This window comes from Lissotriton helveticus, chromosome 1_1, assembly GCF_964261635.1.
Source record: "Lissotriton helveticus chromosome 1_1, aLisHel1.1, whole genome shotgun sequence".
NCBI classification, from domain to species: domain Eukaryota; kingdom Metazoa; phylum Chordata; class Amphibia; order Caudata; family Salamandridae; genus Lissotriton; species Lissotriton helveticus.
The window spans coordinates 2074072431-2074087672 of record NC_136057.1 but is presented as its reverse complement, the minus strand read 5'-3'; the positions used below and the strand labels follow the sequence as shown (position 1 = coordinate 2074087672).

The window sequence follows — 15242 nt, the reverse complement described above, 5'->3', positions numbered from 1 at the left end:
CCCTTTCAGAAAATCCCCTTCTTCTTGTCCTGCTGGATCTTCCGAATCCACAACTCCTCTACCAACTCTCTTTCTATGATAATCAGCAGGAGCAGTATATGTAGGGGGAAGGAGAAAAGCTATATAACACGTTCCCGAGAAGTATGTGGGAAGCCATGTATAAGCTTTGTCTTGACAGATAAAATATGTACCTTGCGATGCCACCAATGGTGCTGGAGTAGAAGGAGTATAAACATAAGTATGGGAGCAATTACTCCTCTCTTGCTTAGTTTTGGTATTCTGGCCATTTATTTGTAAGCACAAATGACCTCTTTGGGGTAGAACCCAAATCGGTGTAAAACTCTGCTGCTTAACCTTGTCAGTGAGGCTGAGAGTATAACGAGTTATATTCCACCCATCGTATGCTCTCTTCTCATCTTTGGGAATCTTGCTAATGTCAGCAATCTTTGCCATTGTTACAATACCCTTTATCAAAGGACTGTGACTGAAATCCACTCCACCATTATAGGATCCACCAGGAGGATATCGAAGTTGATTCTGGTATGCATTGGAAAACATAGCCAGATAGGCCCAAGCAGAACCTTCATAAGAAAATGGGAGGACTAGATATGGCATTCCTCTCTGTGTATTATGTGGTATGAGACCACAAACCCAACAATCAGTAACATTTACTATTAATTGATGCTGGTGTAACAGTTGAATGAAAGAATTGTTAAGATATTCCATTCTTCTCGTGATCTGGGAGTGAGTAAAGTTTATGCGGAGAAAAAGTAGTAGAGGGAGTTAGAGGGACAGAAGTGGGAACAGGTACTAGCTGTAGGACATGTATAAGCCATCCTATGCATGCTAATAAACTACATAAACATACTAAAACACACAATGCTACGCCACACCGACTGAATAATAATTTCTTATAATGAGCTCTTTTCATCATTTTAATATCACTCCCTTTTCCTGTACTATCCATTACTCTAAAGGCGTTGCTCACGATAATCTTCCTTAATCACTTGGCTGTGATTGTTAGCCGTCCTATGACACTGCAAGTCCTGTTGACCTAGTCACTATTCAGGTCACAGCTCAAGACTCCTACCGTGACCCTGCAACTTGATGGATAAAGGAAAAAGGAACGTTTCTTTTTGAAATACAAACAGAATTATAAACCACAAAATTAATTGTCCTTAGTCAACCTCCTTCTCAGGTTGTATCGTCTCTTCCCAGGTATCGTTTGGTCCTTAAACACATTTTCAGGATCTGTTGTATTGAGTCTTAAATGTACAGGCACAGCTTCCTGTAAGACGTCATCGTCTTCCTTCTCTGAGCTAGTCCAATCCAGGCGTGCACTGCTGAACGGTACGAAGCTGGGTACCTTCTCACTTTCGCTATCACCAACACCTTCTCGGACCCACTGGTCAAAAGGTAAAGGCAATGGTACCCGTTTGCAATGCACGCTGTGGATCCAGTTTTTCTTTCCCAGGACCTTGACAGCTGTACGAGTTGTGAGTAACACTTGTCTCGGCGGCCCCCAACGAGGTTCCAAGTTCTTTTTCCTCTGGAAGTTCTTCAGACACACCCAGTCCCCAGGCTGGACGGAGTGTCCGGGATCTGAGGAGGCCTCCGGCAAAGCGTTTTGGACCTGTTGACGAATAACATGCAATTTAGTGGTGAGATCATGCAAGTAGTCAACCAACAACGGATACGGAATGTCTGAGTACTTTTGGGTCTGGGGACTCCCCAAACATTAGCTGGGGGTCCGAAAACAATCTCGTATGGGCTAAGCCCCAAACAAGAATGAACAGTCGTTCTAGTTGAAAGGAGTGCCAAAGGCAAGGCATCAGGCCAAGAAAGACCTGTGCTGGCCTGAATCTTTGCTAATTTAAGTTTGAGAGTGCCATTATAGCACTCTACCAGACCCGCTGACTGAGGATGGTTTGCCGCATGGAATTTCTGTCTAATACCTAGGCCCACACACACCTTCTGCATAATTTGACCTACAAATTCACTTCCATTGTCACTCCAGACAATGCGCGGCAAACCAAACCTCGGGAAGAATTCCTTCAAAAGTATTTTTGCAGTGGACAAGGCAGTGTTGTCCTTTAGGGGGTAGGCCTCTATCCATCTGGAAAAGGCACAAACCACCACCAGGACATACTTGAGATTGTTAAAGCGTTCCATATGGATATAGTCTATTTGCAGTACCTCGAATGGGTACGTAGGGGGTGCAAAGTGACCTGCTGGAGTTGGAGTTCCCTTTCCTGGATTGTGCATCAAGCAAACAATGCAGTGGTTCACCACATTTTCTGCACATTTAGGAATACCTTCATTTTGCCATACTGGAGCTAAAAGCTTGCATATACCCCTTGCATTAATATGGGCTTGTCCATGAGCCATAGTAACTACAGGCAGTACATACTCATCTGGTAACAACCATCGTTGATGTTCTGACAATTCCGTCCAACATCCCATACTATCCAACATTCCCGTACTTTCTCTCCACGTACTCAATTCTTTCTCGGTGGCCTCCTTCTGAATCTCTTTCACGCTTTCCACTGTGTCTTCACACATACCACCTTCTGCGACCCATCTTGCAGGGCCCGCAAAATACATGCGACTTTCAACATTCCTCGCTGTCTCCCTCACTATTTCATCCGCAAATGCATTTCCTTGACCCACGTCATCAGTAATCTTTTTATGTGCACTGCACTTCACAATCGCTATTTGAGTGGGCAAAGCAAGTGATTCAAGAAGGTCAGTTAACAACTGACCATGCTGTATCTTGGTGCCGTGGGAGGTAAAGAATCCTCTTTCCCTCCACAAACGACCAAAACTATGGGCAACGCCAAACGCATACTGACTGTCAGTATAAACAGTCACTCTTTTCCCTTTCGCCAACACACATGCTCTTGTCAACGCAATCAACTCTGCAGCTTGCGCTGAATTTTGCGAAATGCGTGCAGTTTCTACCACTGTGTGCAAAGTTGTTACTGCATAAGCAGCTGGCGTTTCACCATTAGGAAGCTTGAAACAAGACCCATCTACCCATAGGATCATATCCGGATCCACAAGTGGTGTATCCTTCAGGTCTATTCAACCCTTTGTTTCTTCTTCAGTACGAAGAAAACAATCATGCTGATCTTGCACATGTTTCTCATCCAAAATAGGCAACAATGTTGCTGGATTCAGAACATTACATCTTTTTATGTGTATATGGCTAGCTAAAAGTGTTAACTCATATCCAGACAAACGGGCACTCGTTAAGTGCTGAGTTTTCGTCCTATTAAGAAGAGTATCTACTGCATGTGGCACCATAACATTAAGAGTATGATCTAACACTAGTCCAGCAGATTGACGAATCGAAATCGCCGCTGCTGCTGTTGCTCTGAGGCAACTAGGTAATGCCTTAGCTACTGGATCTAATGTTGCCGAAAAATAGGCACACGGCCTTTGTTTGTCGCCGAATTGTTGTGTCAGAACTGATAATGTGCAACCTTCCCTTTCATGGACATAGAGCGTGAAAGGTTTACTGTAATTTGGAGTACCCAACACAGGAGAAGGCGGAGAAGAGGAAGCCGGTGGCAGTGGCTAACTCGATCTGCTTTGCGCTGGGCGACGCTGTAAGCGCTGAATACGAGCGTTTTTAAAAAAAACTGGCGAATTACTGCTATTTTAAAAATTGGATTATGTCACAGTGAAAAACTGAATTTTAATATTGTGTGCACCTAACCTCTGGACTGAGTTTAGCTCAGGGGTCACTCACCCTCGCTAATCCTCATCCCGGTCCGCCGCGTCCATCCTGGGCGTTTGTTGCGGAGGGCGAGGAGGAGCACTGCACTTACGGGTTCTGACGGGACAGGTCAGCGCTCTAGCTGACACACGTCTCTCTATAAATGTGCATGGGAAAGCGGTCGCGCAGCGGACGCGTGCAGCGGGCGCGACGAAGTCGCGCCGAAGTCTCGCCAAAGTCAAGCCCGTCTGCGCCCGTCCGCGGCCGACCGGGGCCTGGGGCCACGGCCCCTATGTATTCCGTATCTTCCCACATACGCTATGAAAGACAACAACTGCTTGATTTGTGCCCCGCAAATGGCGGGTTGATTTTTTCCCTCAAATTAAGAATACTTACAAGGAGGCACAGAGAAAATATAAAATTACACTTCGAAGAACTAAGGCTGTACATTATAAAACTCGTATTGAGGAGGCAGATAACTCCTCGCGAGAATTACTTAAAATTTTTAAAGAAATCTCTGTAGTAGCTGATAGTAACACTTCAGAAAAAGATTCTGTCGAGGAATGCAACAGAATAGCGACTTATTTCGCTGGTAAAGTCCAAGACATCTACGCCACCTTCTCAGGCGATATAATCTGTGGGCGAGACTTTGAGGAAAATATAGGAGCAAGCAGGATAGAGGACTGTTTCAGAACTTTTGTGGTACCCCCTACAGAGACACTCACCAACATCTGTCAGAGCATTAAATCAGGGTCTCCAAGAGATCCTGCACCCCCTCGGGTGTTGGGGGAAAGTATCGCGGTGCTAGAACCTTATATCAGGCATGTACTTCAACTCTCTTTTGCCTCCGGTACTCTCCCTGCTGACTGGAAGAAAGCAATAGTTTTCCCTATTAAAAAGAAACCAAACGTTGGTTTGGAAGTGCTTGAAAACTTGAGACCCATTTCACTACTGCCCTACTTGGCCAAAGTGGCCGAAAAAGTGGCCAATGTACAACTTATGGCTCACTTGGAGAAAAACAACCTCCTACACCCTTCTCAGTCAGGCTTCCGACCGGGCTTCTCAACTGAGACGGCCCTACTGAGAGCAACAGAGACCCTGCGGCAAAAGGCGGATTCCGGACATACCATGGCACTGATAATGCTTGATCTCAGTGCAGCGTTTGACACTGTAGCTCACTCCATCTTGCTACAGTGTCTAAACAAAGCAGGGTTTACCGAGGCCGCATTAAACTGGCTTAAAGCGTTTCTTACCGACCGCAGATTTCAGGTCCAAAAGGGCTCCTTTAAATCCTCTGCCATCGCACTTGAACAAGGGGTGCCGCAGGGCTCGGCTTTGAGTCCTAGTCTGTTCAATCTTTATATGGCCCCCTTGGCAGAAGTGGTATTAGCGTTTGGAGTGGAGTTAGTTTCTTACGCTGACGACACCCAACTGCTGATCTCTCTATCCCAAGCCCCCGACACAGCTGCATCCAACTTTAAGGCCTGTATGCAGGCCTTAGCAGGTTGGATAAACTCTCACTGTTTAAAGCTGAATGGCTCTAAAACGGAGGTTGTGGTGATTGGTGGTAACAACTCCAGCTGGACAGGGGACTGGTGGCCAACATGCTTTGGTCTCACGCCCAAGCCCAGTAAAGAGGCAAAGAATCTGGGAATATGGATTGATCCCAAACTGTCCTATGAGGGCCATGTGAATCGTTTGATGGAAAAATGTTTTGGGATACTGAAAACCCTCAACCGCACATTGGATTTACTCCCTTTGGAGGCCCGACGACATCCCGCATGGACTACGGCAATGTGCTGCTCTTAGGTACTACGGAAACAAACCTAAGACGAATGCAAGTCCTCCAGAATACTGCTGCTCGGTTGGTGTTGAGACTCCCTAAAAGAGCAGCATCCAGTCCTGCCCTGGAGTCACTACACTGGCTTCCAATCAGAAAGAGAGTGCTGTATAAAGCACTCTTAATCTGCCACAGGATTATTTGGCATAAAGCACCATCCTATCTCTCTGACTTGGTTCAGATCTATGAACCTACTAGAGCATTACGCTCAGTCGGAGCAGGGCTACTAAAAATTCCCCTTGTCAAAAAAGCAAAAATGGGTGGACGCTCCTTCAGACGGCTGGCAGCCAGCAACTGGCACAAACTCCCGGTCAGCTTAAGGCTAGAAGGATCTGAAATGCAGTTCAGGAAACTTCTTAAGACCCACCTGTATAATAACTAATTCCTTCTGGCTAGCTCGCTATCCGCATCTTTCTCGCTCCGCAGCGCGGGGACACGCCGAGAAGGCGTCACCAGGCGCTTTATAAACCCCCTTTATTATTATTATTATTATTAGGAGCAGAACACAAAGCAGTACGTAAATCAGAAAAACTCTTTTGACACTCATCGGTCCAAGGAAGAGGCTGGGGCGTATCTTTAAGTGTAAGTGCCAACAGAGGTTTAGCAAGTAGGGAAAAATTCGGAATCCACTGTCTACAGTAAGAGGTAATGCCTAAGAAAGCACGTACTTCTCTTTGTGTGGACGGTACAGGCATCCGTGCAATTGCATGAATACGTTTTGTGGTCAATCGCCTTCCCTCCTTCGACAAGAGATGACCTAAATAGGTAACTTCTTGTTGGCAATATTGCAACTTAGAAGATGATACTTTATGATGTAGATCAGACAAATGTTGTAAGAGCGACACAGTTGCAATTTTACAGACATTTTCCGAATCAGCAGCCACTAACAAATCATCCACGTATTGGATAAGAGTAGCACCCGAGGGCAAAGAAAAGGTGTCAAGCTGAGACTTCAAAGCTTGGCTGTATATTGAAGGACTTTCACAATAGCCCTGAGGTGCACGCTTAAACCGGAAGCTTCGGCCTCCGAGAGAGAAGCCAAAGAGATCCCTACTTTCTTCAGCAATAGGAATGCTAAAGAAAGCATTCTTAAGATCAATAACCGAAAACCAGACGCTGAAGCAGGAATCATAGTAAGCAAAGCAGTTATATCTGGCACAAGAGGAAACTGAGGGACAACAATTTTGTTGACCTCTCGAAGATCAATTACAAAACGGTACACAGGTGGCTGAGAGGGATCAGTACGTTTAAGAATAGGTAAAACAGGGCTATTGCAAACATTCCCTCTAGTCTCTTCGACCACACCCTTCTGAACCAAATCATGAACAATGGCCAACAAGGCTCTTTCACCATCATTAGATATTTTATATTGAGGAACACGTTGCATCTTAACATTGGGTTTAACGGTAATCACATATGGTGGAATTTGCAATAAACCAACATCATTCGGACCCGTAGCCCAAAGTGTAGCAGGAAGTTAACGCAGTTCAGGTGGTAGCTGTTCTTTAGATACATACATCGGAGAAGTCAATTTATCACTTAAAGTGAGGTGCACACCAGAGGGTGAACAATACAGCGTAGCATGTAAATGTTTCAATAAGTCCAAACCCAATAAATTCTCTCCGCAACCTGTTGTTAAAAGAAGTGGAGCTTCCAAATCGTATGGACCAATAGAAATGGGCAAAGGACAAGAAACCGGATTTGAAACTGGGGCGCCAGAGAATCCTACAGAAACATTTCTTAAGCCAGTCAAAGGTGCCCCAGGGAGTTTAGAATGCATTATAGAACTTCTCATTGCACCAGTATCCAAGAGAAATGGTTCTGTAACACCTAATGCCATAACATTAACATAAGGTCCTTCCTGATCCACTGGAACTGATACGACTCCCTTACTTTGCCTATGGCTGTCCTAGCTAGTATGAAAATCAACGTCCTCATTATCGAGACAATAGTCATCATTGTAATATTGTGCAGATTGAGAAGTCTGCTGATCAAAGTAATTTGTAGAATCCTGAGGGGGAGAGGGACGTCGTTCCTGAGTCGACGCACCACGACCCCTACCTCTGGATATGGACCGAGAATCACCACGACCCCATGGTGCTAATGGTCCACCATACCGCTGCAATAAAATCATACAAGTATTCCTAAAATGACCATCTTCCTTACAGTAGGCACACTGATTAGGACCCAATGAAACTCGTGGAACTGAGGGTACCGGTTTCTGCAACAACTTCTGAAACTGTGGGGGCTGTTGAAATTGGGGCTGAGCAGAACGAGGGGGATAAGCCTGTTGCAGAAGAACCTTCGTTTTTAATTCTTTAGTCTTTTTCTCCACTTTCTCCTTATCTTCCTTATTCCTATTCTCATAATATTGAGCCGTAGCCAATATGTGGGCAGTGGAAGAAACAGCCCACGAACTCTCAGATTGTTTTAATTTATGTGATAATTCTGGAAGTAAATTAAAATCAAATTTGTCTACGAACAATCGCTGTCCACCTTCAGTACTCATGTCTTGACCACTATGGTCGATGAAAGTCTCCTCGAACCGAGTAAAGAAGTCGGAGACACTTTCATCCGTCTTTTGCTTACACGCCGCTAACTTATCCCAGTTAACGCGCACTGCAGGCATCATAGTTTTCATCAAAACTATTATTTTTCCAGGTAATTCTGTAATCACTTCCGGGGGCAGAGCCAGCACAAGGCGGAATTCTGACCACACGCGGCTCTGGGCTTAGCAGCAGCAGTACCCCGAGGAAAGAAAGGGAACCTCCGGTAAAGAATACAGAGGAGTTATTATTCTTGATACATAACCAGAAATAACCCTAATAATACTGCACAAATGGTGTGAGTATGAATTTCTATGTTTGTGAGTCCTGACGAAAGCTCTATAGACCCCTAGGGCCCAAAGAGCTGAAACATGTTGACGTTGTATATATAATACTGCCAGATCCAGTAACTCGATCTATTTAGTAGTACCTACCTTTTTAAGGCTGAATTGGAAATCACGCCAATATTAAAAAAAAATTCTGGGTGATTTACCAGTCTTTTAACTTTTACTTCCTTTTTTGAGAATTTAATTTTCACATTTTTCTATTTTCACTTCTCTGGACACTGCACCCAAGACCAGAGGTGCCTCGGGTTGAGGCGGGCAAAACCACTACTTTGGAGTACCCAATGATAACTGCCTAAAACATCAATGCGGGGCGGATGAAACAGATATACCGCATAAACACAACAGCATTGAGTTTTTTGAGGTTACTCCAATAAATCCACTTTTTTACCAATGGTCAAGAGGTGTAACAAGTGTCTGTTTCTCTTTTGATAAACTATAAGCTTACCCAGGGGAACGAAACAGATGTCTCAATCCCTTTTTGATTAATTAATTCTGTAATCAAGTCATCCGGTTTGGCACCACCTATTTGTCCTGCATCTGCAGCTGTAATAGCAGCCCAATTACCACCTAAAGCTGCATCATGATCCTGTTTACGAATCTTGGTCCATATTGCTTGTGGGACTACATTTCCCATAAGTAAGTCAATATATGCCAAATTCATATTACAAGCGTCAACAGACTGGGACAACTCTTTATAATACCCAGCAGGATTCTTACGAGGGTCCGGTAAAGACTGTTTAAGTGCCAATACTTCTGACCTTTTCCAAGGATCATGTACCCATATACGCTGAAAATATGCAGGGACACCAGCAATATTACCTGCCTGTGCAACCGCATCTCTCCATATTGGAGGAACTTCTCGCATCGGATATTGTGCCATCTTACGACGAACCGCGGGGTCAGGGTCAAGAGAATTTTGAGAGAAAAAGGCGGATCGAAAAGTAACAAGCTTTTGAATAGCATGTTCTACAGCAGGACCCACAATAAGTCCTTTATCAAATTGATCCTGTATTTCGAATAAATCCTGAGGAGGTGAATCCAGATCAACATCTCCCCATTCTTTAATCAGAGTATTGCACATAGCATTGAACACGTATCTTTGTGTAGGCGCGTTCCATTGAAGGAAAGTATCTAAAATATCACGTACACTGTACTGTACACTACTCATAATCCAATTACGAGCAAGAGAATATAATTTAGTCCGTTCTTCCAAATCCGGAAACTGACTACGGGATTGTCTCCTAGACGACGCAGGAGAAAAGAAAAGAGGCCCAAGAAAAGGCGACAAAAGACCTGAAACAGTGTCGACTAAACGCTGTCGAGCTGCAGGAGAATCTGACACTAAAACAGGAGACAACGTATTCTGTAAAACAGAAGAAGAATCCGTAGCTAAAGAAACGACAGATGGAGGAGGCTGAGGCACAGAAGATTGGGGTACAGAAGTCGCTGGCAAAGGGGGCGGAGCTGGAATCACAGGAATAGGCAATTGTGAAGGAACCAAAACAGCTGGATTAACAGCAGGTTGTAATGGTGGTGCATTAGCACCTAACACATAAGGTGGAGGTAATGTCAGCAAATGGGACATAAAAGAATCGTCATCGGGAGTTTTACTCTTTGATACAGTAGGTAACACAGGATAACATCTATCTATTGCCATACGATGTTGTCTTTCTGATACCTCAATCACCTGATTAGCTTTGTCATTTTTAAACTGTTGGGCAGCCTGTAAAATCGACATACTCTGCTCTTTCTTATCTTTCTTCATTTGCTTAATTTCTTTCTGTTTGGCTTCCTTACGCCAGAGGCGGAAAGAGTCAAACATTGCCGGCCGGGCTTTTCTCTTGAATAGAATTGTTTCCAAATTATCTAATATATCGGGCTCAAAAGAACCATTTTGTGGCCACTGTAAAACACCATCCTTTTTAGTATATCGGATCCATGTTTCATTCAAAACAATAGGACCCAGACCATGTTTCGAGTAAAGCTCGTAAGTAGGAGTGCCAACTGGAGGAATCGGACAAGAATCCTCTAGCCGGGAATCCCTAGAACAATCAAAACAGCAAAATTTCTTAAATGTACTAAATCCAGGCATTTCGTAACGAACTGGACTTCCTTACAAACGTCAAGGGATTTTCAGACAATAGAGACACAGCACAAGCGTACTTACCCCTTGGCTTCGGTTAGCGTGCTAATCAAATAACAAAAACAAAAAACAAAGAGTGGGCGCTACCCACAAATACTTAACTAAATGTTTTTCTCACGCCAACAGATGTCCGTCTAACGTCTCGCGATACCAATCGTCACCAAAGGGCCAAGGCAGGGCGACAGTCAGGGCAGCAGTCGTCAGCAGCCATCGGGAAGGAGTAGCCACGCTTCAAAAGACCTTCGGTCCACTTCGACATGCAGGGGTCGCTCACGTGGTTTGCGAAATCCTCCGGAATTTTCTTGCGAAGCTCCTCACTACTCTCGGGCAAAAACTACTACCGCTGAAGTCGCCCACACGTTGGGCCGCCAATTGGAGAACCTGACCTTATGGGCCAGGCGGCGCAGGGCACGCCTAAGATCTCCAGGTTCACCTGCCTCGACCGACAGAGACACGAGACACTCTGTTAGGCGTAGAAAAGTAGTTTTATTAGCTGCAGCTAAGTACAGTTATCTAAGAAGTACCACACAGGTAGGTTCTCAAGAGACTGCCACTTCAATCCGTGGCGCACAGTCTATTATACAGAACAAGTTTACAATGACAACTCCCAATATACACAAAACTGACAAATAGGAATAGTTCGAAAACAAGCTATCGGATGTCTAAAACACACCCTGCTTTCAGACCCCGTGTGCTCTCCTCCCCTCTGGTTAATCAACACTAGTGCCCGTAATTCAATTTGCAGGTGGCAAACATGTGTAGAATGCTTCAAAAGAAGGGCTACGTAACAAGAGAACACACGAAGAGAATAGTGAAGGCCAGTTAAACAAGATAAAGTAGAGAAGAATGGTGGGACCCAAACAGTGGAGTAAGACATGGATTAATCAGTCTAGACATGGCTTTGCGAACTCGGCCAGACCCTGACATCAGTGCGGTACACAAGGACAAGTGTTGTTCTTTAACAGGAAAGACACGGAGCAGCTGAAAAAGCAAAAAGACCATATTTATCGCGTTAGCCATGCTGCCTGAGTGAGGCAACATAAAATGGCGGCTAAACACAAAATGGCGGCTGTAGCGAAGCGGGGCCGAAAACTACGTAACCTCAGCCGGGTGGGGGTGGGGTCCCAGAGCGGCTCCCTAACTAGCCTGGAGGTACGTGGGGGCCTGGGCGGGACCTGGACCCGCAAAGGAAAGCGGCAGGAGTGGCTGGGGGTAGACTCCGCGAGCTGTGCAGCCTCAAATGCCATGAGGGGTTCGGGTGGGACCGGGCCCCCAACGGGATTCCCTGTGGTGTGAGACCGCCGAAGATTGAAGTGTGGCTCTCCCCAAGCAGCAGGGGAGCAGCTGCTATGTTATACATGGAACGGGAAGCAGCAGCCCATAATGCATTGCAGAGCCTAAACAGACTTGCATGGAAATGGCAGTTTTTCAGCTAGTGGTGGCACCAGGAGGAAAGGGTCGCCTCCAAATGCATGTAAATGTGCAGGGGGAGCTACAGGAGCTACAGGAGCAACGCAGCCTCCCCCCGCACAAAGAGGAAAGTCCCTCCCTAAGTCTCATGGGGACTTAAAGGAAACAACCCCTCAAGGGCTCAGCCAGCAGTTATCAACATCCTGGAGCTGGAACTTTTGTTCTGCAGCTGGAGGAGTGTTAAGGACTGCACCAAGGGATGAAGGGGTGAGTTGGGGATGTCTGGAGAAGGGCATCCGTTGGAGGTGAAGAGGTGTAATTGCACCAGAAATGCATTTACTAACGTTATTTCTTTTAGAGGGACTGAAAGTCATGTGTTATGTAAAGTACTTGTGTAAGATGATGTCTTAAGCCAACTGGGGGTTCTGTTGCTGGACATTCCTGCTAGGGTGTCTGGCTGTATTTGCGTAATCCTGTATTTTTACCTGTGATGCCTTTTAGAGGCTGTGATTGCAATGCATTACAACTGTTATCAAATGTTATCAGCTATGAAAGTACCTCATTTAAAGTGATGCCCAAACGTGTATTCTTGCTACTGCGTTGACGGATGGAAAACCCATACTGTTAGCTAATAAGATGTAAGGATGCATACTGTATGGTCAGTATGAGAGGCTCAGTCAGGGTTATGTGTCCCCAGGACAGGTGTACCTATTTTTAATGCTTGTTGAGATGATGGGGTGGGTCACCACTGCGATAGTGCCAGTTGGCAGGGCCCTCCCTCCAGGTTGGTACAACCCACTGCATTAGGGGGCAAGATAATGTGCATACCAGGGAGTGGTGGTACTAGACACCCCCGTGGGAGGGGTGGAGATGTTATGCAATGTCACAAAGTAATTCCATCAGCCTATGTATATTTGTAAATTGGTGCATAGTATTGAGTAGGGTGTGTGTCTAATAAATGTACTCTTACTTTTATAAAGCAAAGTACAGACTGGACAATCAATTATTGAGTGTTATTTCTGCGCCACCTGTAATGGCGATTACTAGCCCACACCACCTCCCTTGAGTAAGCCTTAGACTGCTCTGCAACGCTGCCCACTAAAAGTCAGGCGCTAGGCTAGGGTGTTTGGTTCCCAGTGAAGGACAAATGCGACATGTTATTTGTGCAGGCCTCACAGATACTGCCTCGTTTTCCAACAGTAAGGTTCTGCATGAATAAGGGTATGGGTATATTTATGGCGAGGGGAGAGTTGGAGGCTTTCTTCCAGCAATTCTGTTCAAACAAGAGAGAGAGAGGTAGAGAGAGCGAAAGACAGAGGTCACAACAGGATCCTTTTTTTCAGGAAATGTACATCTAGTAAAGTTTGAAATGTGTGAGGAAGGTTGTTTTTGGTATTATTGTCCCAATTGATCGTCAGTTAGGGCTAAGGTTTGGGTGGCTGGGACATAGGAACAGGAGTTCTATACCAAGTAATAAGCCGTAACAGGGACTCTTGAGGATGCAAAATGTGGGCTTCATCTTGGCTCTGTACTAAAGTGACCTTTTTCACAAACTCAGAAGCAAGCGTGAGTAGTCTACCCATCCCTAAAGCAGCAAAGGTTAAGCTTTACCTTGTTGATGTTGACTTTCACTTCTGTTGTTTCTGTGGACCAATCACCCTTTAATCTGAGATGGGGGGCTGATTCAAAGGATCAAACTTTGGTTTTCATTAATAATTCCAAGTGAATGTGGTGTTTGCAGTGAAACAGAGGATGCACTATCTAATTTATTTAATGTAATTTAAATAAATGCAGTTGGTAATGTGAAATATGTTTCTTTGCACTCCACATATTTAATGCAACTTTCCCTTTTTTTTTCTCCCTATTGCATTATTTACAACATCCTTATTTTAGATGTGCAGCAGGCATCACAGGCTCATCAATATTTCATAAATGTGAGGATAAGTTTTGCTCATTTCGGACATGCAGTTCTGACCCTCACATGGAGATTCATAATAAGGGATGCAAGTTCCTGCCTGATAAAAATCAAAATGCAACAGGATCTATCATGTACATGCAAGCTTTGTCTTCAGTGAGTATTTTTTTTGTAAAACTCATAGTACTGAAATCTAATAATCATGTGGTATATGTGAATACTTGTAATTTAGAAAAGAAGAACTGATATCACAATATTTGGAAACTTGTATGCTACAACAATTAATCTGGATTACACCATGAATATTTGTTATTCATTCAACATAAATACAAATGTAATCAGTACAATTTCACCAAAACAACAAAAATCTAATGAAGAAAACCAGAAATATGAATTTCTACAGATTATTATTTTTTTTAAACTTTTTTTAATTCTAATTTTTTATTAAACAGTTGTGATGGTACAGTGGGCGGCCACGGGCTATATAGCAAGCATTTCCAATGAATGAAAAGTATAGAACCATGCATCAAATAAACAGTTGCGATATATGGGATTAGGGAGGAAGGAGGTTCATGTCCAAATCTGTCCTGCGCAGTTCAACTGATGAGACACACATATTTCTCCATGTGACATATTCCATTTAGCCCGCTTGTAGTCCCATTTCAAGGGACAACTCCTGTGTTTAAATACGTCTTTCTCTGCGATCATCGTGTTGTCCATATCATTAGCCCACTTTTGGTATTTAGGTTGGTCTCCGGTCCCCCACACCTGGGCGATATTCATCTTAGCTAAGACAAACCCCAATGAAGCCCATGTGCACTCAGTGTGAGTCAAGTCAGTAGCCTCCCACATGTTCAATAAACAAAGTCGCGGGGAGTAAGTAATAGTTTTCCAGAATACCCTTGTAAGCGTGGTGACAATTTTCACCCAGTATGACTGAAGGAGTGGACACTTCCATACTGTGTGGAAAAAGATATCCTCAGTCGTGCACCCTCTAAGGTATTGTATTGTATTGTATGTTAGATTTCTATAGCGCCTTATCACCCAGGGGTCTCTAAGCGCTTTGCAGAGAGTGAGCACCATACTAGAGGGGAGAGAGTTAGGCATTACCCCAGGCCTCCTGAAACAGCACCGTTTTTAGCTTTTTTCTGAAAGATAAGAGGTTTGTTTCTTTGCGCAGGCTCTCTGGCAGTTTGTTCCATGCACTGGGAATTGTATGGGAAAACGTGCGCCCTCCAAAGGAGGATAGCTTAAAACGCGGACAAATCAGTAGAGCAGCGTCTGCTGATCGTAAATTCCTGCTTGGGGCGTATGGAACTA

General features: G+C 44.5%; 1 protein-coding gene across 3 annotated transcripts in view; it reads left to right on the top strand.

The window, feature by feature from the left end:
* LOC144755913 (calcium-activated chloride channel regulator 1-like) overlaps window positions 1–15242 on the top strand; it is a 542164-nt gene that overhangs the window by 206461 nt on the left and 320461 nt on the right. For all 3 annotated transcript variants that reach the window (XM_078645321.1, XM_078645313.1, XM_078645302.1), the window contains one exon: window positions 13901–14078. In XM_078645321.1, the coding sequence (XP_078501447.1) occupies window positions 13901–14078 (178 nt within the window). The remainder of the gene's footprint in view (window positions 1–13900; window positions 14079–15242) is intronic.